The sequence below is a fragment of the Pecten maximus genome, chromosome 6 (genome assembly GCF_902652985.1).
Source record: "Pecten maximus chromosome 6, xPecMax1.1, whole genome shotgun sequence".
In the NCBI taxonomy this organism is placed as follows: domain Eukaryota; kingdom Metazoa; phylum Mollusca; class Bivalvia; order Pectinida; family Pectinidae; genus Pecten; species Pecten maximus.
In genome coordinates this window covers 11570456-11595199 of record NC_047020.1, presented here as the reverse complement: position 1 = coordinate 11595199, position 24744 = coordinate 11570456, and the positions used below count along the sequence as shown (strand labels likewise).

General features: G+C 38.0%; 1 protein-coding gene across 1 annotated transcript in view; it reads right to left on the bottom strand.

The window, feature by feature from the left end:
- Positions 1-5652: 5652 nt before the first annotated feature.
- Positions 5653-24744, bottom strand: part of LOC117328967 (C2 domain-containing protein 3-like) — a 30923-nt gene continuing 11831 nt past the window's right edge. The window contains exons 20-43 of the mRNA XM_033886609.1: positions 23693-23794; positions 23238-23324; positions 22801-22982; positions 21745-21809; positions 21341-21490; positions 20996-21124; positions 19445-19539; positions 18806-18943; positions 18357-18413; positions 17863-17949; positions 17456-17560; positions 16961-17141; positions 16658-16786; positions 15955-16203; positions 15553-15693; positions 13946-14057; positions 13305-13460; positions 13063-13162; positions 12543-12766; positions 12207-12363; positions 11629-11808; positions 10788-11197; positions 7839-9705; positions 5653-7402 (exon numbers count right to left, since the gene is read on the bottom strand). Coding sequence (XP_033742500.1) covers positions 7217-7402; positions 7839-9705; positions 10788-11197; positions 11629-11808; positions 12207-12363; positions 12543-12766; positions 13063-13162; positions 13305-13460; positions 13946-14057; positions 15553-15693; positions 15955-16203; positions 16658-16786; positions 16961-17141; positions 17456-17560; positions 17863-17949; positions 18357-18413; positions 18806-18943; positions 19445-19539; positions 20996-21124; positions 21341-21490; positions 21745-21809; positions 22801-22982; positions 23238-23324; positions 23693-23794 — 5289 coding nt within the window. The 3' untranslated portion in view covers positions 5653-7216. The remainder of the gene's footprint in view (positions 7403-7838; positions 9706-10787; positions 11198-11628; positions 11809-12206; positions 12364-12542; positions 12767-13062; positions 13163-13304; positions 13461-13945; positions 14058-15552; positions 15694-15954; positions 16204-16657; positions 16787-16960; positions 17142-17455; positions 17561-17862; positions 17950-18356; positions 18414-18805; positions 18944-19444; positions 19540-20995; positions 21125-21340; positions 21491-21744; positions 21810-22800; positions 22983-23237; positions 23325-23692; positions 23795-24744) is intronic.

Here is a 24744-nt window from a genome sequence, read left to right as displayed (position 1 = left end):
CACTGATGTGGTCTAGGTCCGGTTTACCACTGATGTGGTCTAGGTCCGATCTACCACTGATGTGGTCTAGGTCTGATCTACCACTGATGTGGTCTAGGTCCGATCTACCACTGATGTGGTCTAGGTCGGTTTACCACTGATGTGGTCTAGGTCCGATCTACCACTGATGTGGTCTAGGTCCGGTTTACCACTAATGTGGTCTAGGTCTGATCTACCACTGATGTGGTGTAGGTCCGGTTTACCACTGATGTGGTCCAGGTCCGGTTTACCACTGATGTGGTCTAGGTCGGTTTACCACTGATGTGGTCCATGTCCGGTTTATCACTGATGTGGTCTAGGTCCGGCTTACCACTGATGTGGTCCATGTCCGGTTTACCACTGATGTGGTCTAGGTCTGATCTACCACTGATGTGGTCTAGGTTCGGTTTACCACTGATGTGGTCTAGGTCTGATCTACCATTGATGTGGTCTAGGTCTGATCTACTACTGATGTGGTCTAGGTCCAATCTACCACTGATGTGGTCTAGGTCTGATCTACCACTGATGTGGTCTAGGTCTGATCCACTACAGATGTGGTCTAGGTCCAATCTACCACTGATGTGGTCTAGGTCCGGTTTACCACTGATGTGGTCCAGGTCCAATCTACCACTGATGTGGTCTAGGTCTGATCTACCACTGATGTGGTCCAGGTCTGATCTACTACTGATGTGGTCTAGGTCCAATCTACCACTGATGTGGTCTAGGTCCGGTTTACCACTGATGTGGTCTAGGTCTGATCTACCACTGATGTGGTATAGGTCTGATCTACCACTGATGTGGTCTAGGTCCGGTTTACCACTGATGTGGTCTAGGTCTGATCTACTACTGATGTGGTCTAGGTCCGGTTTACCACTGATGTGGTCTAGGTCGGTTTACCACTGATGTGGTCTAGGTCCGGTTTACCATTCATGTGGTCTAGGTCCGATCTACCACTGATGTGGTCTAGGTCGGTTTACCACTGATGTGGTCTAGGTCCGGTTTACCACTGATGTGGTCTAGGTCTGATCTACGACTGATGTGGTCTAGGTCCGGTTTACTATTCATGTGGTCTAGGTCCGATCTACCACTGATGTGGTCTAGGTCTGTTTACCACTGATGTGGTCTAGGTCTGGTTTACCACTGATGTGGTCTAGGTCTGATCTACCACTGATGTGGTCTAGGTCTGATCTACGACTGATGTGGTCTAGGTCCGGTTTACCACTGATGTGGTCTAGGTCTGATCTATGACTGATGTGGTCTAGGTCCGGTTTACTATTCATGTGGTCTAGGTCCGATCTACCACTGATGTGGTACAGGTCTGATCTACCACTGATGTGGTCTAGGTCTGATCTACCACTGATGTGGTCTAGGTCCGGTTTACCACTGATGTGGTCTAGGTCCGGTTTACCACTGATGTGGTCTAGGTCTGGTTTTCGATGTGGTCTATGTGGTCTGTTAAACTGTTGATATTGTCCTATTTACCATTGAGTAGGTAGTATAATTGTAATCCTATCTGAGAAATAATCTTTAGCTTCTGCTTTTCTGATCAATTTACAAACTTTTTTTGTAATTGACGCTTTGTTTTGAATAATTTTCTTTTTGTTGCAAATGAAATATAATATAATAAACAATTCGACCCTAACCATGTAATTAAATCATTAACATGCTGTTTAACTTTTAATACATAAAAATTAACCCACTGAGAATTGTTTTAATAACTTATTTTATTCTTTATAAAAATTGTTAAATTAATCTAAAGGCTTGTTACAATCTTAAATAAATAATGATACATTATTACATGTATTTCTAGACTGCTAGCACACCTGTACAGGTACACTTCATACCTGTGTACAGGTAAAATTTGTACCTGGGTATACATTTATCAGATGTGTGTTTCTTACATCACAAAAATGTAATGTATGTATTTACAAATTGACTACTTTACAAAACTGTACATATATAAAGACACCTTACTAAGGAGGTGATGAGTATGTAAATGATTACCACAAGCAGTACTGCCTATCTCTCATACACTACAGCCTACACTACTATACCAAGCTGACAGTATTGATTACCAAGTAGGATGCAGGTAAAATAATATAGAATTATTGTAATTCTAATTTCATCAGCTTCAAAATATTTTGACATCATAACATTACATCGCATCTCAATATTAACTTAAATTTCAATCTATAATTCAAACTAGGTAGGTAATTCACAAATTTCATTTGAGTTCACTTCTATCCTGTATCATAGAGGGCGGATATTTTAAGTATCATGTCACATACAGGTGGGATTACAATTCATATTAGACTTTTGAAAGATTAATATCTTCTTGATAGCCAGTATCAGTAAATAAAAACCCTAAACATGTTACAGGAAAAACAAGGACATTGCAGATTGCACCAATATATCTAAGCCTTGAAAGGAAGCCATTTTATGATTCCAATCAGGTTATATAGTACAATAAATTAGATTTATAGTATGTAATGAATCATTTTAATACAGTTGGTGTGGTAATTGTGATTAGGAAACCATTATCATGTTCAGGTATGAATTCAGTGCTGAAACATCCCTGTTAATCACCGAAATCATGCTGCAGTCGAAAAGTTAACACACGAATATGATATTTGGCTATGATTGTATACTTTACCGAAATTCTCTGAAGTTAAAAAAAAATATAACAGGTCAACAAGGAACTGAATTTCAGAACAGATATTGAAGATGATGCCATGATTATGTGCCCACTGGATTTCACTACTGAGTACATTGGCCCTATTCATGTAGACACAAAATTGAGTAATAAATTGGAATGTATACATACATCTAACAACAACGTATACAGGTACACATGTGATAGCTAACAAGTGAGTGAGTATGTAGTGAGGGAGGGGGAGAGTTTGTGTGTGTTTGTGTGTGTGTGTGTGTGTGTGTGTGTGTGCGTTGGGGGTTGGGAGGAGGAAACTAAACACAGGAATTGGTGAGTAACTGGCCATGGAAGGGGCAAGTGACATATTTAGGGCACAGGTGGGGGAGGGTTTAGGGTTTAGCTAGTCGAAATGGTTCTATAGAAAACAGGATTTATGGAAAAAAGAAAATGGAGTAATCTTTTGAGGGACGTATGTAAATTGGGGACATCCTGAAAGGACATTGGGATGATCATGGAACGTATCGGGAAGGTAAGTTTTCCACACAATTACTACATCATTTGCCCTCCTTTCACACTACAGTAACTGTTCTACTGACCAATACAACAGAATATCAATATAACCCAAGTTAAACTAGTTCCTAAACATGTACAATAACAAAGACTTACTGAACTGAATATCACTGACTTGGAACATGTATGAAGAATGAGATGCATTTCAGCAGACAAAACCTAGTAAGCTATGAAGGCGATGTAGCCAAATACAGCTAGACTGTTAAATGACATTGGCATCTTACTATTTTAATGTAATATGAAAATTCAGTCCAAATCAAAATATCATATAATTTTCAAGGCATATCAAAAATGACAGAATATTTCCTAAAAGCAGCTTATAAATCAGATACTAATGACATTGTAAGTTTGTAATTATATAAATGTAGGAATAAGGCAATTTGGTAACACATGTAAAATCGTCCATCTAAGCAATCGCCTTGTGGTGGAAAACATGTGGGAGATAATTTTATGGAGTTTTTCATCTTAGTGAAAAAACATTTCTGGACATCACTAGCAACACAGGAAGATCTTAACATCACTAGCAACAGAGAAAGATCATAACATCAATAGAAACAGAAAAATATCTTAATATCACTAGAAACAGAGAAAGATTTTAATATCACTAGCAACAGAGAAAGATCTTGATATCACTAGAAACAGAGAAAGATCTTAATATCACTAGAAACAGAGAAAGATCTTGACATCACTAGCAACAGAGAAAGATATTAACATCACTAGAAACAGAAGTATCTTAATATCACTAGAAACAGAGAAAGATATTAACATCACTAGCAACAGAGAAAGATCTTAACATCACTGGAAACAGAGAAAGATCTTAACATCACTGGAAACAGAGAAAGATCTTAACATCACTAGCAACAGAGAAATATCTTGACATCACTAGAAACAGAAAAATATCTTAACATCACTAGCAACAGAGAAAGATCTTAACATCACTAGCAACAGAGAAAGATCTTAACATCACTGGAAACAGAGAAAGATCTTAACATCACCAGCAACAGAGAAGTATCTTTACATCACTAGCAACAGAAAAATATCTTAACATCACTAGCAACAGAGAAAGATCTTAACATCACTAGCAACAGAGAAAGATCTTAACATCACTGGAAACAGAAAAATATCTTAACATCACTAGCAACAGAGAAAGATCATAACATCACTAGAAACAGAGAAAGATCTTAACATCACTAGCAACAGAGAAATATCTTGACATCACTAGAAACAGAAAAATATCTTAACATCACTAGCAACAGAGAAAGATCTTAACATCACTAGCAACAGAGAAAGATCTTAATATCACTAGCAACAGAGAAAGATCTTAACATCACTAGCAACAGAGAAAGATCTTAACATCACTAGAAACAGAAAGATCTTAACATCACCAGCAACAGAGAAAGATCTTAACATCACTAGCAACAGAGAAAGATCTTAACATCACTGGAAACAGAGAAAGATCTTAACATCACTGGAAACAGAGAAAGATCTTAACATCACCAGCAACAGAGAAGTATCTTTACATCACTAGCAACAGAGAAAGATCATAACATCACTAGAAACAGAGAAAGATCTTAACATCACTAGCAACAGAGAAATATCTTGACATCACTAGAAACAGAAAAATATCTTAACATCACTAGCAACAGAGAAAGATCTTAACATCACTAGCAACAGAGAAAGATCATAACATCACTAGCAACAGAGAAAGATCTTAACATCACTAGAAACAGAAAAATATCTTAACATCACTAGCAACAGAGAAAGATCTTAACATCACTAGCAACAGAGAAAGATCATAACATCACTAGCAACAGAGAAAGATCTTAACATCACTAGAAACAGAGAAAGATCTTAACATCACTAGCAACAGAGAAAGATCTTAACATCACTAGCAACAGAGAAAGATCATAACATCACTAGCAACAGAGAAATATCTTGACATCACTAGAAACAGAAAAATATCTTAACATCACTAGCAACAGAGAAAGATCATAACATCACTAGCAACAGAAAAATATCTTAACATCACTGGAAACAGAGAAAGATCTTAACGTCACTAGAAACAGAGAAATATCTTAACGTCACTAGAAACAGAGAAATATCTTAACGTCACTAGCAACAGAGAAAGATCTTAACATCACTAGAAACAGAGAAAGATCTTAACATCACTAGTAACAGAGAAAGATCATAACATCACTAGCAACAGAGAAATATCTTGACATCACTAGAAACAGAAAAATATCTTAACATCACTAGCAACAGAGAAAGATCATAACATCACTAGCAACAGAAAAATATCTTAACATCACTGGAAACAGAGAAAGATCTTAACGTCACTAGAAACAGAGAAATATCTTAACGTCACTAGAAACAGAGAAATATCTTAACGTCACTAGCAACAGAGAAAGATCTTAACATCACTAGCAACAGAAAAATATCTTGACATCACTAGAAACAGAAAAATATCTTAACGTCACTAGAAACAGAGAAAGATCTTAACGTCACTAGAAACAGAGAAATATCTTGACATCACTAGCAACCGAGAAAGATCATAACATCACTAGCAACAGAGAAAGATCTTGACATCACTAGCAACAGAGAAAGATCTTAACATCACTAGAAACAGAAAGATCTTAATATCACTAGCAACAGAGAAAGATCTTAATATCACTAGCAACAGAAAGATCTTAACATCACTAGCAACAGAGAAATATCTTAACATCACTAGAAACAGAAAGATCTTAATATCACTAGCAAGAGAAAGATCTTAATATCACTAGCAACAGAGAAAGATCTAAACGTCACTAGCAACAGAGAAAGATCTTAACATCACTAGCAACAGAGAAAGATCTTGACATCACTAGCAACAGAGAAAGATCTTAACATCACTAGAAACAGAAAGATCTTAATATCACTAGCAACAGAGAAAGATCTTAATATCACTAGCAACAGAAAGATCTTAACATCACTAGCAACAGAGAAATATCTTAACATCACTAGAAACAGAAAGATCTTAATATCACTAGCAAGAGAAAGATCTTAATATCACTAGCAACAGAGAAAGATCTAAACGTCACTAGCAACAGAGAAAGATCTTAATATCACTAGCAACAGAGAAAGATCTTAATATCACTAGCTACCGAGAAAAATATTAAAAATAAATTAACAAGAAACAGAGAAAGATCTAAATACCAATAAAAGCAGAGAAAAAATATAAATATCATTAGAAACAGAGAATGATATTATCAACAGAAGAAGATCGTAACACCACAAGTAAATATTAATTTTGTACATTGCCTTTCTTTCTTAAGGTAAAAAAAAAGACTCTGTGCTAGCCATAAGGCATCAGACAAAGAACAATAAACTGTTGCTATTCTGATTGGTGTGGTTTCTCATGATGACAACTGACAGATCAGATTTGTTTTCTCCATAAATTTCAGAATAATGGGAAGCTAATTAATATAATGTACTAGTCTGCTAGGAATCACTCAAACCTAGTTAATTTAACAATACTGTTTCAAACCAGTAAAGGAACAACAAAATTACAATAAACGTAAAACTTTGCTATGATTATTGAGTATATCAGTACTGTGCTGTCAGTTGTGACAACTACTTTTAGCTTTGGATTATTACACCAAACAAATTCCTAGATTTTGTTTTGATGACACAAACATGTAGCCAGCTAACAGGACTTGTGAGAAACATACAATGAGAATGAAGTTTGATGAGGAAATGAATGACATGATGAATACAGATGTGTGTTCATTGATGAATTCGTAACTGGGGAGTATGCATTGAGGGCATATCACAGACAAGCTTGTCATAGTGTTAAATAATACATGTGTCACAGCATTCAATTCGTTGTCATGTAAAATCAGAAACTCGTGTCACCGCAAGAGATTTTAAACCATTTTCTAAATTCATACAACTTTATACACCAACAAATTGGACTACCAACTGTACATAGTCCCAGATTGATCACTCTTTTGATGAAAATTTCTCTGAGAATATTTTAGCAATCCTTTTCGTCTCGGCTGCAGTGGGAGGTTGTCTCCCTTTAGTGTGGACAGATGAGAACTTCACTTTATGGTTATTTGTGGTCAGCTTTTCCATGAGGTTTGAAGCTGCTTGTACCTTAGCAGCCTGTCTCTCAGGGTCAGGGAACTGTAAATCAAAGCCAATATGTTTACATCATAAAAACAGTTATTTTGTAAAACTATATACTGGAGTAAATAAAAAATTCTAAGTGAAAGGAATTTTCCATCTGCAGTATCGCTTCTAGTAGAAAATCGGTGGAAGCATGTTCTTGAAATTCAGGGCTATCTAGGGCCAAGTTTGTGATATGTTTTTAAGATTTTGCAGTACAAGCACTTTTTATTTTCCTGGTGAGATTCGAATCTGTACATAACTATGACTGAACAATATGAAATCAGAAAATGAAATACAATAATCATTATGATACTGATACATTAATTCATTTTAGATAAATAAATCAATTAGAAATGAAAAAAAAAAAAAATATAATGGAAAATATTAAACTATAAATATTTCAGCAACTAGAAAAAAAGGAAGAAAGGAAAAAAAGGTAATGTACACAAACCTGGTGACTAGAGGAAGGAAACCCTGAGGTTGCTTGCTGTAAGGCCTGCATAGATTCTGCCAAATGTTGGGAAGGAAGGAAAAAATTTGGCATGGAGGAAGGCTCCTGAAATCCATTTGGTAAATCATGTATGTCGCCATTTTGAAGACTGCTATAACCATTTGAATTTGTAGCAGCATTCTCTGACTCACCATAGCTCTCAGAGCTTTCAAAGTTTATTCTATCACTTAGCATTTTAGGGGAGCGCGAGTGCGAACTTGATCCATGAGAAGGTGACATTGACCTTTGTCCTTCCATTCTAGAATTTGGTTGTATTGGATCGGAAAAGAAATCCTCTAACTCTGTCACTACCTCTGAGAATGCTTCTTTTGGTGATTTTGGCACAGAAGCAGGAAAAGGAACTTGATCCTCGTAATAATGGGATCCCGATCCTTGAGAATGTCCAGAGGAGTTCTTGGCAGACAGCCTATCACTTCCAGCTGAGGATACACGTGAAGACTGTTTAGAAGATTGTTTAGATCCTGAATTTTGCGTAAAGTGACTACCTGAGTTCACAGATTCCAGTTCCACGTCTTGTAGCAGACCTTGGTGCTCCATACCACCATGTGTACCTTCAACAACATTAGATCTGGACCCATGCTGGTCTGTCCGATCCCTTTCCTCATCAGAAAACCAGCTGTCTTTCTCTATAAAAGATGGTCGTTCTGTTAGTTGTAAATGAGGAGCCAGTTGTTGGTCAGGCACATATTCACTGTCTGATAGATCTAATATATCATCAGCCTCCTGCTGATCAAACTTAGTCCGACTCAGTTCCCGCGAATCGCTAGCTCTAATATCAAATGGCATTGTCTGTCCATTTCTCACAAACTCACGAGGTGACCCGTGTCCATTGCTGTCCATGTACACAGAATGACCTGGGATGCCCCCAAACTTTCCTGACACATCATTTAATGTCCTAGGTACAACAACATTTTCTTCTTCATTACCTGATTCATCCTCATTCTCCTGTTCATCTAAAATGTCCCGATATTCCTGATAGTATTGTTCGTCCTCTTCTCCATTAATACTGCCAGTGTCATCCTCATTTTCTGTGAATTCCTGAATCACACTCATTTCCTTCATATCGCTATCCTGAGTTACAGTACTTGTGATCCTGGCTGGAACCCCTACACCATTCCTATAACTACTGCCAGCACTGTTGCTCATTTCTCCCGGATATGAAAACCCCAGTGAAGCACTACTGCTTCCACTCGCATTCCTGTCTCTAGCATTATTATTACTGTCGTGTGACAAGGTCGGGCCACCAGATGTCACTGTGTCTACCCTGACCTGGTCTCGGGGAGTGTTCACGATGTTAAATCCCCCAGTTGACACTGATGTGTCATCTCTTGGAGTGTAGCCCATGTGTATACCAGTGTCACTAAAATTGTGTGCGTCTCTTGGCGTAGAGCCCGTGCTTTTCTGTGCCTCCTGTGTGGTCGAACCATCTTGCCCAGTATTATCAAAGTCACGAGGGGTAATTCCCATCCTCAGAGTGTCCATTCTCTCACTACTCCGCTGTGAATCCAAAGCATCCTGGTATTTCTCACTAGATTGTGTCACAGAGAAAGCACCCGAGTCCACAGCAGTCCTTGAAGACTCAGCCTCATTGGACCCGGTCAACAGTAACTCGCTCTCATTTGCTTTTAGTGTTGAAGTCAGCTGCAGAGTAGACAGAGGAGAGATGATGGACTGGATGGGAACATTGTGCTCAGTACTGCGTAATTCTGACCGATTCTGAGGTAAAGAGGAACTTTTAATAGAGGATGGCGAGGCTAGCTTCTGTTTTAACTTAGATGTAACATCATCCAAATCTTGCATTTGTTTCCTGAAAAAGAATGATACAATCAAGTACATCAGTTTGATGATTGAATAAACACTACACGAGCTACCTAACAGCTAGTTAATACATAGGGTAATTGAAACAAAAACAATAATTTTCTACAAAGTACATTTTACAAATATATATGTAATTTAGAAAGAACCTTTCATCAAGACAGTTGGAGTTTGATTTCTCCATCAGGGATGAAAATCACCAGTCTGACTACATGAAAATTCTACAATAGGGATAAAGTTGATAAAACTTGTTTCAAAATTAATTGTGAAACAAGTTGTATTTTGTAGAATATTGAAACTGGTGATTTTCATTCCTGATGGAGAAATCAAACTCCAGCTGTCTTGATGGAATTATTTTTAAAGAATAATGTTTCATTTAATATCAAAACTATTCAATTTTGTTTGTAACCATAAACATCAAAGTGTAAGATGGATTTACCTGAGAAATAAGAACTTGATAAATTTACTTGAGGAACAAGATGGAGTAACCTGAGGGATGAAAACGTGATAGGTGTACCTGATAGAGAACGTGATTGAGTTACCTGAGGGATGAGAACATAATGGAGTTACCTGAGGGATGAGAACATGATGAATTTACCTGAGGAATGAGACTGTGATAGGTGTACCTGAGGGATGAGAACGTGATGGAGTTACCTGAGGAATGAGACTGTGATAGGTGTACCTGAGGGATGAGAACGTGATGGAGTTACCTGAGGGATGAGAACATGATGAATTTACCTGAGGAATGAGACCGTGATAGGTGTACCTGAGGGATGAGAACGTGATGTATTTACCAGAGGAATGAGACTGTGATAGGTGTACCTGAACGATGAGAACGTGATGGAGTTACCTGAGGGAAGAGAACGTGATGGAGTTACCTAAGGAATGAGAATGTGATGGAGTTACCTGAGGAATATGACTGTGATAGGTGTACCTGATGGATGAGAACGTGATGGAGTTACCTGAGGGATGAGAACGTGATGGAGTTACCTGAGGAATGAGAACATGATGGAGTTACCTGATGGATGAGAACGTGATAGATTTATCCGAGGCATGAGAATATGATAGATTTACCTGAGGGACGAGAACATGATGGAGCGAGAACAAGCTGCACTGTCATCCACTCTGATATCATTCAGACTTGGAGGCTGCCAGTGAGGCGATACCTCAGGACGTGGAGATTCCTCTGGCGAGTCCTGTGAGGATGTCTCATGGTTACGTAGAAACTGACGGATATTCTCACTCAGCTGGTGCTGTAACTGTTCCTGGTGTTCTCGTACCTGGTCAAAGTTGGGCAGATTGGAGGAGAATGGGCGCAGATCTGTGGGGAGAGACATTGGTTGTTCGGGGGGAATGGCGTTGTGGATAGAGGAGTTGACAGTGAAGGGGAGGCTGGAAGGCTGGTTGTAGAAGGACATTGACACAGGCTGGCTAGGCATGCCCTGTATATACCGTGTCACATCATCCTGTGGGACAATATTCACCTGCAAGGCAAGGCATTCAGTTTAAAACAATCAAAATTCACAATCAGAACATATCATCCTCCTCCCATTCAAATACAAGTATTTATCTTACAATCAAACTTGTTGTTTTAACTTAATATCTGCTGTCCTTTATGCCTTAATCTCCCTACAGTTGTGTAGTACAGTACATCAATTTGGTGGTTGATATGTACTGGAATTGTGAATCACCTGGGACACGTCATACCAAACAAACCAATCATATAACTTATCCTAGCGTTGGGAGTCTACTGCATGTTAAACTCTCAGTTACTTCTAACCATAGCATAAGAACATAATATTTACAGATCACTTTTTTATTTAAGTAATGTTTTTAGTTTGAGCCTACTTACATGAAAAAGAATGTTTATTGATTTAATATAAACAGTATTGTGTAAGACGAGATAACTGCTCACCTTGATTTGACCACGACACTGTCCGTGGAAGTCCATGACATTGTACCAGCCACAGATCTGTAGAAGTCCAGAGGTTAACGGGGTCAGGTCCACAGACACAAACCCTAGCACTCGGTCAGACGACTTGTCGGGATCCTTGGAAGCACTCTGGGGTTTATGCCAAACTTTGAACACCAGATTCTGACAACGCAGGAAAGAAAAGAAAACATGGATTCAGCTCTTTGAAAACTTACAGTTTTACTAGATACAAATACATCTAACTAAGTTGTGATGTGATATTGTTTTCCACCAGGTATTGTAATGTGACAGTGACATCCAGATCTTATGTTGTAACCTGAATGTCACTAGTTCGCAGTTGTAATAAGAGTATGTACGTCTGGGTCTTGTGTTGTAATATGAAATCATTTTTAGGAGATACTGTAAGTTGTTGTTAGGTATTGCTCCAGTGTCCTGTTTCGCTGTCCCTTGTAACAAAACACTGTTGTTGGTCAAAATTTTTCAATAAATATGATTAGTATTAATAGTTGACGTTCAACAAATGAATCGTAATAAATAATTCTTGTTGGTACTGAATTTACCTTATTTTCCTGGTAGAGAAGCTCGGTGCTGAGTTGTGTCTCCTTTTGGTCGTCCCAGACAGGGTTGTCCGAGTTATAGAACACCTGTGTATATGCAGGACTAGCACTCTCAGATGTCTGGTAGGACACATAGGTATTAGGGAGGTAATCCTCAGATCTGTAATAATAAAACATTGAATATCAAAATATTCATACTCTGTAATAATAAAACTTTGAAAATCAAAATATTCATACTTAAAAGTATATGGAAATGCATTTTGGAGTATATTTTTAAAACATCATTACTTTTGTTCCTGTTCTGACGGTAAGTAAATGTTCCACAATGCTTTTTTTTACCTATTTTTGTCGTTGATCAGTGGTAAATGCATGGCACGTTCAACAGAGACAATTACAGGGAAGTGTGGAACAACAGAATCCTCCTCGACACGCTCCAGGTGTGCTACATCTGTACTCGACTTGGATTTCTTCTTCACCATGAGCTGATGAAAACTGTCATTGGGGTCATACTCCTCATCTACATCACTCTCTGGCAATTTCTCATCTGCCTCATCATCAGACTGCTATAAATAGCAAATGCACATTTTAGATTCAAGAAAAAAAATGTTTGCTGATACACATGTCTTTGTTTCCAGAGATAATAAATAAAAGTAAAACTATAATATATAAAAGTAAAACTATAATATATAAAAGTAAAACTGTGTAAGTGTCTGCACAAATTGACATCTGCTTCACAATCATCCACTGCATATTATTCAACTGTCTCATGTGTTACTTGCATTGGCATCCAGACTTTTTAAAATTGTATTAAACACAGGAGTGTCTGCCAAAATAAAGTTCTGCTTGTCACAGCCCTTACCTTAGTGACACTTCCAAATTGTGGTCTGGCGGTTACATGTGCCCTCAGGAAGGCTCCCCCTAGACTAGCAGCACCAGGTTTGTACAGCGGGAACATTCCGCTGATGGGGAAAAAAACCCTCTAATTATAATACACTGCAGGTTAACACATTAAAGTATAACAAATATATTTCAGGGAATTATTTACTGCTGAATTCAGCTACATTACATTTTACATTTTAAATAGTATCTGCTTTAGTGTACCTGATCCGGTGCTGTCTGCGGCGCTCGTCGTTGAGAGCGTCTAGTCCTATATAGGTAGTGCCGATCAACTTATCCCTGTGATGTGACTTCTGATTACTATCCTTCTTACCATAGCTCACCCACACCTGTACCTCCAACTTCTCCTCCCGCAGATACCTATCAACAGATCAACAGATACATTCTCATACAGACATATATACTGGTAGTACATCAACAACATATGTAGTAGTTGGTGACTACCTCACTCAACAATATACGGGTGGCCCATCGCATGCCATCCAGCGTGATTAGGGTAAAGTGTCTTGCCAAAGGACACAACCATGACAGTACCGACTAGCCGTTTCTCAGTTTCCTCAGAAACACAAAACGACATGATTAGACAGCGTCAACCACACACCTTGGATCTTTACCCGAGATTATGTGGCCAGCGCTCTAACCCAATGAGCTATCGCAGCCCTCTTACAATAGGCAACCTGTATATAAGTGAACTACAAAGCTGTCGACTGCCATGAACAATGAACCATAGCAGACAGGTCAAAATAGAGACACATTATCTTATAAACTTCTACTAGAAGTAACGTCATTAAAAAAATAAATCATACAGAGCTTTTAAAATTGATCACATTGAAGACAGAACTTACCACTTGAATGGAGAGCTGATTGGTATGTGGAATTCATGTTTGTGGTCACAGTGAGATAGGATGTAGCCTGTATCCAATATTCGACACTTGACACTCTTAGATACCACTGCACCTGTAGTTAACATAATACACAGGATAAATAAATAGTCCTTGTACCCTACATCTGTAAAGAACAACTATTACCGAATTGGTACGGGATAGACACAAATAACACCCAAGTCTATAATTATGTTATTGGTACGGGATAGACACAAATAACACTGATGTCTATGACTATGTTATTGGTACGGGATGGACAGGAGTAACACCGATGTCTATGACTATGTTATTGGTACGGGATGGACAGGAGTAACACCGATGTCTATGACTATGTTATCGGTACGGGATGGACAGGAGTAACACCGATGTCTATGACTATGTTATTGGTACGGGATGGACAGGAGTAACACCGATGTCTATGACTATGTTATTGGTACGGGATGGACAGGAGTAACACCGATGTCTATAACTATGTTATCGGTACGGGATGGACATAGTAACACCGATGTCTATAACTATGTTATCAGTACGGGATGGACAGGAGTAACACCGATGTCTATAACTATGTTATCGGTACGGGATGGACAGGAGTAACACCGATGTCTATAACTATGTTATCGGTACGGGACGGACAGGAGTAACACCGATGTCTATAACTATGTTATCGGTACGGGACGGACAGGAGTAACACCGATGTCTATAACTATGTTATCGGTACGGGACGGACAGGAGTAACACCGATGTCTATAACTATGTTATTGGTACGGGACGGACAGGAGTAACACCGATGTCTATAACTATGTTATCGGTACGGGACGGACAGGAGTAACACCGATGTCTATAACTATGTTATCGGTACGGGACGGACAGGAGTAACACCGATGTCTATAACTATGTTATTGGTACGGGATGGACAGGAGTAACACCGATGTCTATAACTATGTTATTGGTACGGGATGGACAGGAGTAACACCGATGTCTATAACTATGTTATTGGTACGGGATGGACAGGAGTAACACCGATGTCTATAACTATGTTCCCATTAAATGTTCGGATGTAGAAATAAGCTCCTACACAAATAAGTACAATTTGCATGATCACTAAATACAGCAGGCAGCAATTGATTAATTTGAGACAAGAGAATGCTAAAAATCATTACACCATTATACCTGGGAAGACGGACATATAAAACTACCTATCATTTTATACCCTAGAAAGACGGACATATAAAACTTCCTATCATTTTATACCCTAGGAAGAAGGACATATAAAACTACCTATCGTTTTATACCCTAGGAAGACGGACATATAAAACTACCTATCGTTTTATACCCTTTGAAGACGGACATATAAAACTACCTATCGTTTTATACCCTTTGAAGACAGACATATAAAACTACCTATTGTTATATACCCTTTGAAGACAGACATATAAAACTACCTATTGTTATATACCCTTTGAAGACGGACATATAAAACTACCTATCGTTTCTATATCATCATAAAGATACTTACATTATTTGTTAATGACCTGGGCAATGATATCTATTTACTAAGCATTACTTACTTTTATCGTAGATTTTGTAACGGATGTAGCATCGAGCAGTTTTGTCAAGATTGGTTTGTCCAGCTATCAAGGCGTTCTGTAGAGGGAAGCTGACTTGATCCATACAAACCGTGATCTGATGGTACTGACCGCATCCCTCATCTATAACCAACACAATGATTCATTTATATCCATCCCTCATCTATAACCAACACAATGATTCATTTATATCCAAGTACTCAATGCCCTACGATAATGTAGTAATGACAACATCCCTCGTCTATAACCAACAATACTATCATTTATCTAATATCCAAATAGACAATGTCATTTACTTATCAAACTCAGATGACATTCACGTTACACAGGAATTAAAACTGACCAAACTAATGATGTTAACATCTAGACATATATGGTACACACCATCACTTTGCCAGTCCTCCTCATCCTCTACATCCAAGTCAATTGGTGACCAGCCTACACCTCTAGCAGCATGGATCACACGGTCACGGTCATTGTGGTGGGCAAACTTGATTGACAGCTCGACTCCACCGACCACTCTTTCCAGGCCCTGGTTACAAGGTACAGCCCTATCCTCCTCATCCTCCATCTGACTGGCATTTTGTTGCCAGCCGATCTGTGGGAGGTTCACAGCAAACCACCCACTGATACCTGGAGGAACATAACAAGCAGTATACAAAATATACTGACATTAATAACAAGCATAACGGGTATTGCTAAAGCAACACACATCCCCTACCGATCCCTGCTAATAATAGTAACAGTGACCTTGACCGGAAATCCCTGAAACTAAAACTTTTCAGAGATATTGTTTTCAGAGATCTATTATGGTCCTTTATCATTGTGTTACATTTGATCAAACTTCCTCAAGGAAACCACTAAAGCACTGACAAACATTAGCGTTAGGTACATATGTACAAGACGAACAGAGATGAAATCTACTGTAATCCCGATTTCACTGGTAAGGGACTAATGTAAGGTTATTTAAAACTCTGATAAGAAGGAAATAGGAGAATATTCTACTGTAATGTTTTGTATTTAGCATTTTAAGTAAAGTAAACACTGTTTTGTTTTTTACAATTTTTTCCCAGTTACACATGCTTACCTGTACGATTGGTGAGGAGGGCAGCGAGTGACAGCGAGGTAGTTCCCAAAAGGACGTCCTGTGTTTTCTCCACTAGTCGCCGACCTTGAACCTCTGTTGTGGTCTGTTGAGCAATCTGCCTGTCCAGGTCTACAAATCCATACGAAACTATTACAGAACAATATTTTTAAAATGGCTATAACTTATATAAAGTCTGGATAGACAAAACTTTCCAAAGAAAGATATTTTTAAAGGTAAAATTCACCAATATCTTTACACAGTGCCATTATAACATTGGCAAAGTATGGAATCGTTGTGACTTACCTGAAGACAGTCCTGGGACCTGGTGCCACAGCTCCAGTGTGACCTCAGCAGTCTCTAGGATCTCGGCCAGAGCCAGGGCATCATTGTCCGCTTCTGTCCACAACAAAGGACAAGGGAAGTCCATGTGGTGGGAAAACTCGGGTGCAAATGTCCTGGCAACGGTCCTCGTGATCCTCTCATCCTGTTACAAGTTATTTCAGTTCACAACATGAAGACAAAAACACCCCATGATTTGAGTAAATATCTTTATTTTAATGATTTTAAGGAAGATTTTAATATGATCACTTCACAGGAGCAATATAATTGTATACTGTGGGATCAAAATTTCACTTCCTATTCCTGGAATGAATTTTTACGATTAAATTTATCAGAATAATTACTTTGAAAATAAATAGGTTTGTTTGACAAATATTTTGCAGGATTATTAGGATAACTACTTACACTGTCTACATTTTACTTAGTTTATAATAATGCACAGGGTCATTGAAATCATACCTCCTTTGACAGAAATGACAATCTAATCTTTACGTAAGTGTTGACCCCTACTTCTGCAGGGTACTGCATCCCAGAGTCAATCCGGGCAATTGCCTCGGCAGCAGCCTGTAAGACAAGAAACATAACTGTCACATCTCAGTCACCATTCAGATAATAGGTTTTTATTTATTATAACAGTCTATATAGCTATGGTTAAAATAAACACAATTTGTTACTACATGTTTACAGTTTTAAATATCAATGACAATGTCTGGTAGTATTTCCAATGGTTGTCCCAACATGAGTGTCTCTTCTCTAGATACAGATTATATGAAATGGTCTTTGACAGGTGGCGGCATTTGTCTATCATTAATCTGTAGAAGATTTTAAAACGTATACTAATTGATTAACATATATTGTGTGCCTACCTTGAGTCCTGAAGCCCTGATAACACCAACCGATATACAAATCTGGGCGCCTGACAGATTCTTATTGGCTGCTTGGTTCTGCTCACTCTACAATTTTTAAAAAGAAAAGTCACATGTCAGAATCTTAGCAAAGAAAATCCACTATTTATACAAAAATTTGTTCTTGAGAACATTCCTTCAATCACAATAATATGCCACTATACGACACTTCTTGTCTTGTATAATGGTCAGAATTTGGTGTAACTGATTTATAAAAGTGTTATTCTAGACAAATTAATACTAATTCAATGAATACAACTGCCATCAGTACAAATAGAAAGTTCAGTACAACTCAAATACTGACAGATATCTACTCTCAGCCCGACATCAATCCTGTGAAGTCTCTAAAAAGAAAACAATAAGCATTGATGATTTGATGAGGCCTTAATACCTATTTTTTTAGTTAATAGCACAAATCAGACCAACATTTCTTTACTGTACAATATGGTACTTACCTGTAGAGTCTGTGTTCTGTAGTGTATCGTAACATCCATAAGGCCAGATTCTGTCAACTGCAACAGACAAAACATTCAGTTAATTTAAGATAGATTCATACACTTGAGGCATATATGAAGAGGACGAAACAAGGATCTAGGGTAACATTCTTTTAAATCAGTTTTGTTTGATACAATATTACTGTGAGATTTAAACATGTTGCTTATGTGGCATTTAAAAAAAAATAGTGTTATCTTAACGAATATAGATTAGTGTGCTTAACTGACAGAGAAGCAGAATAAGGCACTCATTAAAGTTCTAAACACATCGCTGCCTACATGATTGTCCTTATTTCTAGGACAGACGTATGATATGTAGCAACAATATCAATGAGTTCACCCCTTTAGTGCTTTTACATACAAGATAGTTCTATTACTCCTGTAGAAAACACAATGCTACTATATTTTACCTGAGATTGTGCACCTGTCTGCGACAATTCTGTATCTACTGCCACCTGTTTTAGGGGCAGACCAAATGACTGTACTGATGGCTCGCCTCTCTTCTGCATAGTGACCATGGCACACAGCTTTGCCAGTGGTAAACTAGCCTGTAATTCAAAATTATGTTAATTCAATTTACAATACCCTTCAGCCTGAATAACAGCAGCAGTGATGATATCTAGCAAATCTTTTTGATGAAAGAACACAAATTTATATCATATGAACCATCAACTTGTAATTTTAAATTTCATTTCCTTACAATTATTTTGTAATTTTAAACTCATCAACAAGTCATTTCCTCAGTATTATTGAATTTGTTGTTTTTAATTGATCATTTCATTTCTTCAGCATTATTTTGTAATTTTAAAATCATCAACAAGTCATTTCCTCAGTATTATTTTGTAGTTTTAAATTGATCAACAAGTAATTTCCTAAGGATTATTTTGCAATTTTTAATCGATTAACCAGTCATTTTCTCAGTATTATTTTGCTATTTTCATTAAAGTTTCAAGGAAATGCGAGCAGACAGTAATCCAGCTCATGTTTCATGACTATAGATAAGGGGTACGTAACCAGCTCACGTTTCATGACTATAGATAAGCATTTACCTTGGCTATACACTGGTCCCTGATGTTTGGGTGGTAGTAGCGGCACCAAACCTCAAACGGCAAACCTCCACTGCCTCCTCCTGCTCCCGCACAGGCTGTGAAGGTAAAATAGCTAGATTAAATACAGGCACATGTCATAATTACTGCGTAACAAATAAAACATTACATCTATGTTATGTAATATCATATAAGGTTGGGACCACCTGTAACAGAGTCGTCTGAAAGAGCACTTTTCTCTGACATGTATAATGTCATCATCTATTTGGACCACCGACCTGTAACATCTGTGAGGGAGTCGTCTCAACAAGCCCTATCTCCTGACATGTATAATATCATCATCTATTGGGACCACCTACCTGTAACACCTGTGACAGTCATCTGAACAAGCCCTATCTCCTGACATGTATAATGTCATCAAAGGTTGGGACCACCTACCTGTAACACCTGTGAGGGAGTCATCTGAGCAAGCCCTATTTCCTGACATGTATAATATCATCATCTATTGGGACCACCGACCTGTAACACCTGTGAGGGAGCCATCTGAACAAGCCCTACTTCCAGACATGTATAATATCATCATCTATTGGGACCACCGACCTTAACTCTTTCCGTACTCACGACGACTACAGACGTCACAAAAACGTGCTCTTGTATCCTTCATGACGACTACACACGTCACAATTAACATGCCTTCCATCCTTTGTGACGACTCAAATCGTCGTAAAACATCGCGAAAGATGTTGATATTACTTGCTGGTTTAGCATAGTCATACGAAGGAATTGACACGGAAATGATGTTTTTAAGAAATAAAAAGCAATGTAAATATTGTATTGATGGTATATTTTACGTACCAGATGCATATTCATTCGTTAAGATTGTCTATTTCAAAGAATTCTGCCGGTTCATGCCGAGTTGTTTACATAGCTACAAAATGGCGGCCTCAAATTTACTTTCGTTTTCTGCGAGATTGTTGAGGTGTTAAACACAATAAAACAATTAAAAACGATAATATATATATAATTGAGTAACGTTTATCATCAAAATAAGTAAGAAATACGTAAAATATTTTTACACACCGAAAAAAACGATGTTTTGGCTGCCTGATTTCTTGCACACGTGTGACACATGTGCCGATCAACATGTCATTTCCCGCGATTCTGCCTGGTGATTTCGCCGTATTTTAAAGGAAAAATTGGGTAAAAGAGTTTCCGTACTCAGTACTTGTTCCATATGATAAACTTCATTTAATATTAAGCATTATACAACAGTAAAAGATCAGTAAAAGATCGTTTTATCGACGTCTGATGTGATAGCCATATGCTCCAATAGACAAAGGACCTACCCAGCATTCACTTCCAGTAGCGACCGCGAAATTTGAATGAGTACGTAAAGAGTTAACACCTGTGAAGGAGTCGTCTGAGCAAGCCCTATTTCCAGACATGTATAATATCATCATCTATTGGGACCACCTACCTGTAACATCTGTGAGGGAGTCATCTGAACAAGCCCTATCTCCTGACATGTATAATGTCATCTATATGACCACCTACCTGTGAGTAATTCCCTCTGTACAGGAGTTGCCTGAGCGAGCACTATTCTGTGACGTGTAATATCATTAAAGGTAGGATCGGGAATGCAAAGAGTTGTAGCTGTCCGGAATGATTTCATACTGGGTAGACCTGGATTGGATCAAAACAGAAATTGTGTGAAATTATCAGACCATATTTAAAATTTGATAACACAGAAAATGGCAGGTGGACACAAAACAATTATAGTTGATATAAGGCAATGGTTGGCAACCCAGTAATGATTCCTTTTACTGTGAGATATATTCTAGACCAAAAAAGTCAGTTAGTAATATATATTTATCAATTGAAATAGTTCACAATATTTACCATTTTTGGTGGGGGATGAACCAGGATGGTCAGAGTGTTGCTGTACTGGGAAATGGTATTGTATAAAACAATCGGCCTCGCCCCAGATCATGTTGTCAAACAACGCCAGGCCTCGGATACCTTCTATTACCACCTCAAATATGTGTTCCACTGTCAAAGCATCAATCACAATGTCAAAAACATGTCCTATCTAATTTATGCATTATACTGTTCAGTATCTGAATATCAACATCTCATAAATCCGAAAAGTTAACAATAGCAACCAATTCCTTGGTTCAATAGTTGCAAAACAAATATCAACAGTCTCTTTAATTATTCTTATTGCTGAAGATTACAATCTATACAATTCTAAATTTATAATCTTAATCACAGTTGTGAGAAATCTTCTATGACAGGATCCTCACCAGAGTTATCTGCCCTGGCCTGGCTGTACATTGGAGCCTGGCTGCCTGGTCTAACCATATCCACTCTGAAGTAAGAAAAGACGTGTTAAATTCAGATAAGTATAAAATGTAACAAATCTTAGTACAGAAATCAAATAATATACATGTTCAGTTGCCCCATGTTACAACACGATCTATTTATCCTGTGCTGACTTTGGCGGTATAACAGGGTTTGAATACGCCACACATATAAAACAAATACACTCAACACATATGCAGTATTCATTTTAAGAGGAAGCAGAGTTGATTTATATTAATACAATAATAAATCATATTTATAAAATTTACTGTTTTGTGACAAGGTTTGGGAAATTGTGGCATATAACGTGGAGTAAAAAAGATAACTAAAGAGTTTCAAATTGACCAAAATGGCAGCTGGAACAGAGGTATTGTCACGCTGATTGAGAGGTACTTTCTAGCATTGGGAACATTTTGCTATTTTAAAGAAATAATCTAGTAGTGTTTAGATAAATAAATAGTCATTTTTTTGCATGATCGACTACACATTCTAAGATTTCCCGTTCTCGGATGTCTCCACTACTATAATGAGATGTAAAAAGTTGAAACAACTTTATAAACACAGACATACTGTGTATACGCAGGGAGATTTACCTAGAGGTGGATTATACACGGTATACATAAAACTGAAGACTCGATCGTGATCTGATGGGGACACTGATGTATTCGAAAATGATATGGAGATGGCGTTACCTGGTGTATGGAACAGAAGGTTGTACAGTAAAGAAATCATGGTAGGCAGTAGGTGGAGTTAGCGATCATGCAAACAAGTGATTTGTCCTTTTTATTTTCTTTGTAACCTAAGGATTATGGATCAATGTGCCGTGTGGGACACAGTATCTTATCAATATAAATACCTATAAGAAGTTTCAGAAAACAATTTTCAGCAATTTAAATGGTGCCCTACTGTAGACTGGTGAATGTTGGGCAGCTGAAACCTCAATTTTGATGGAGTGGGTAGTGGATGGATAAAAAAACACTCATTTAATGGTAACATACCTTTCTAAAAAGTGTTGTGGCCGCTCTGGTGGCTGTGCCATTGGTCCGTCCAGTTTGAGCCGCTGTAGTGCTGTCACCTGTTCCCCAGAGCCCATGGCCAATAGGACTTTAATCTGACCAAACTGTGCCCCACTCAGAGGGTCCACAATAGGCAGATAATTGTCTACTGATATCACAGGATACTGGATAAAATGGATGCATATTGAGATATTATATATATGAAAATACAACACAGATCTAATTACAGGCAATACATGTAATTAGAGTTCCCTTCCAACCTAATATGTAAATTAAAGCTAAAGCAGAATCAAACAATAGGGCTAATCAACAGGAAACATTGAAGATATGATAAAACACCCATCAATAGGAAATCTATTAAGCTTAACACAGAAATTAACATGATTTAGATAAAAATATGATAGTCATCAGTTGGTTACCTGTGATTTCAGTAAGGCGTTGGATATCTTGCTGTCCCTGAATGACATATAGAACTGATGTAGACTCAACTTGACGATTCCAATTAACTGTAAACAGTGTGAGAGCAGTCGTGAGTTAGCAGAGTTGAGTCCATTATAGATGTGAAGATGTGAGTTATTTTTAACAACTGGGATACCCTTATATGTTTCATTATGCATTCACCTGGCATTGATAGTTAATAAAAACATGTGTTTGGGTAGTGATAAATATTCCTTGAAATTTTGATCAACTTGGATACTCTGTAAGTTAATAATCTTACAAACACTAGCTTTGCTGTTGCTTGATACATTAACAAATAAGCTGCAACAGAAGAAATAGTGTATATTTAGATTATCTAAAAGGATGAAATTTTAAAATTACCTCCATGAAGTATTACAATTTACATAGTATGATATATGATGGTGAAAGCGTTTACCTTGTCATTTTCAGCAGTAGTTTTCTTGTCCCAGACCTCCACCACCATGAAGTTGTTTCTCATTCTCTCCAACAAGGACCCAGAGAGCAGCACTGGGGCGATCTGTGTAAACAAAGTGCCATACTGTACTAACTAAGATGTTTTAAGTATTTTTTAAAATAACAGTTTGATTTCTTTACAATACAGCCTTAATGACTTTGCTTGATCTCTATACAGGCAGTTAAAGTTGCATAGAAAGAACAATCCTATAATGTTGTGCCTGTCCTAGGGCAAGACACTTAATGACATGCTTCTCGAATGATATTCAACTACAACATCCTACTACAACAGGATCTAGCCTCCTAATGACTTTCTACAAGGAGATCCAGCCTCCAAAGGACTCTATAGATGAAGATCTTGCCACCTGATGACCATCTACAGCTAGGGAGGTCCAGCCTCCAGATGACCATATACAGGGAGGTCCAGCCTCCAGATGACCATGTACAGGGAGATCCAGCCTCCAAATGACAATCTATAAGGAGGTCCAGCCTCCAAATGACCATCTACAGGGAGCTCCAGCCTCCAAATGACCATTTACAGAGAGGTCCAGCTTCAAAATGACCACCTACAGAGAGGTATAGCCTCCAAATGACTACAAGGAGATCCAACCTCCAAATGACTATCTACAAGGAGATGCAGCCTCCAAATAACCATATACAGGAAGGTCCAACCTCTAGATGACTATCTACAAGGAGATCCAGCCTCCAAATGACTCAAATGACTATCCACAGGGAGGTCCAGCCTCCAAATGACTATCCACAGGGAGATCCAGCCTCCAAATGACTATCCACAGGGAGATCCAGCCTCAAAATGACTATCTATAAGGAGATCCAACCTCAAAATGACTATCTACAAGGAGATCCAGCCTCAAAATGACTATCTACAAGGAGATCCAACCTCAAAATGACTATCTACAAGGAGATCCAGCCTCCAGATGACCATCTACAAGGAGATCCAGCCTCTAGATGACCACCTACAGAGAGGTATAGCCTCCAAATGACTACAAGGAGATC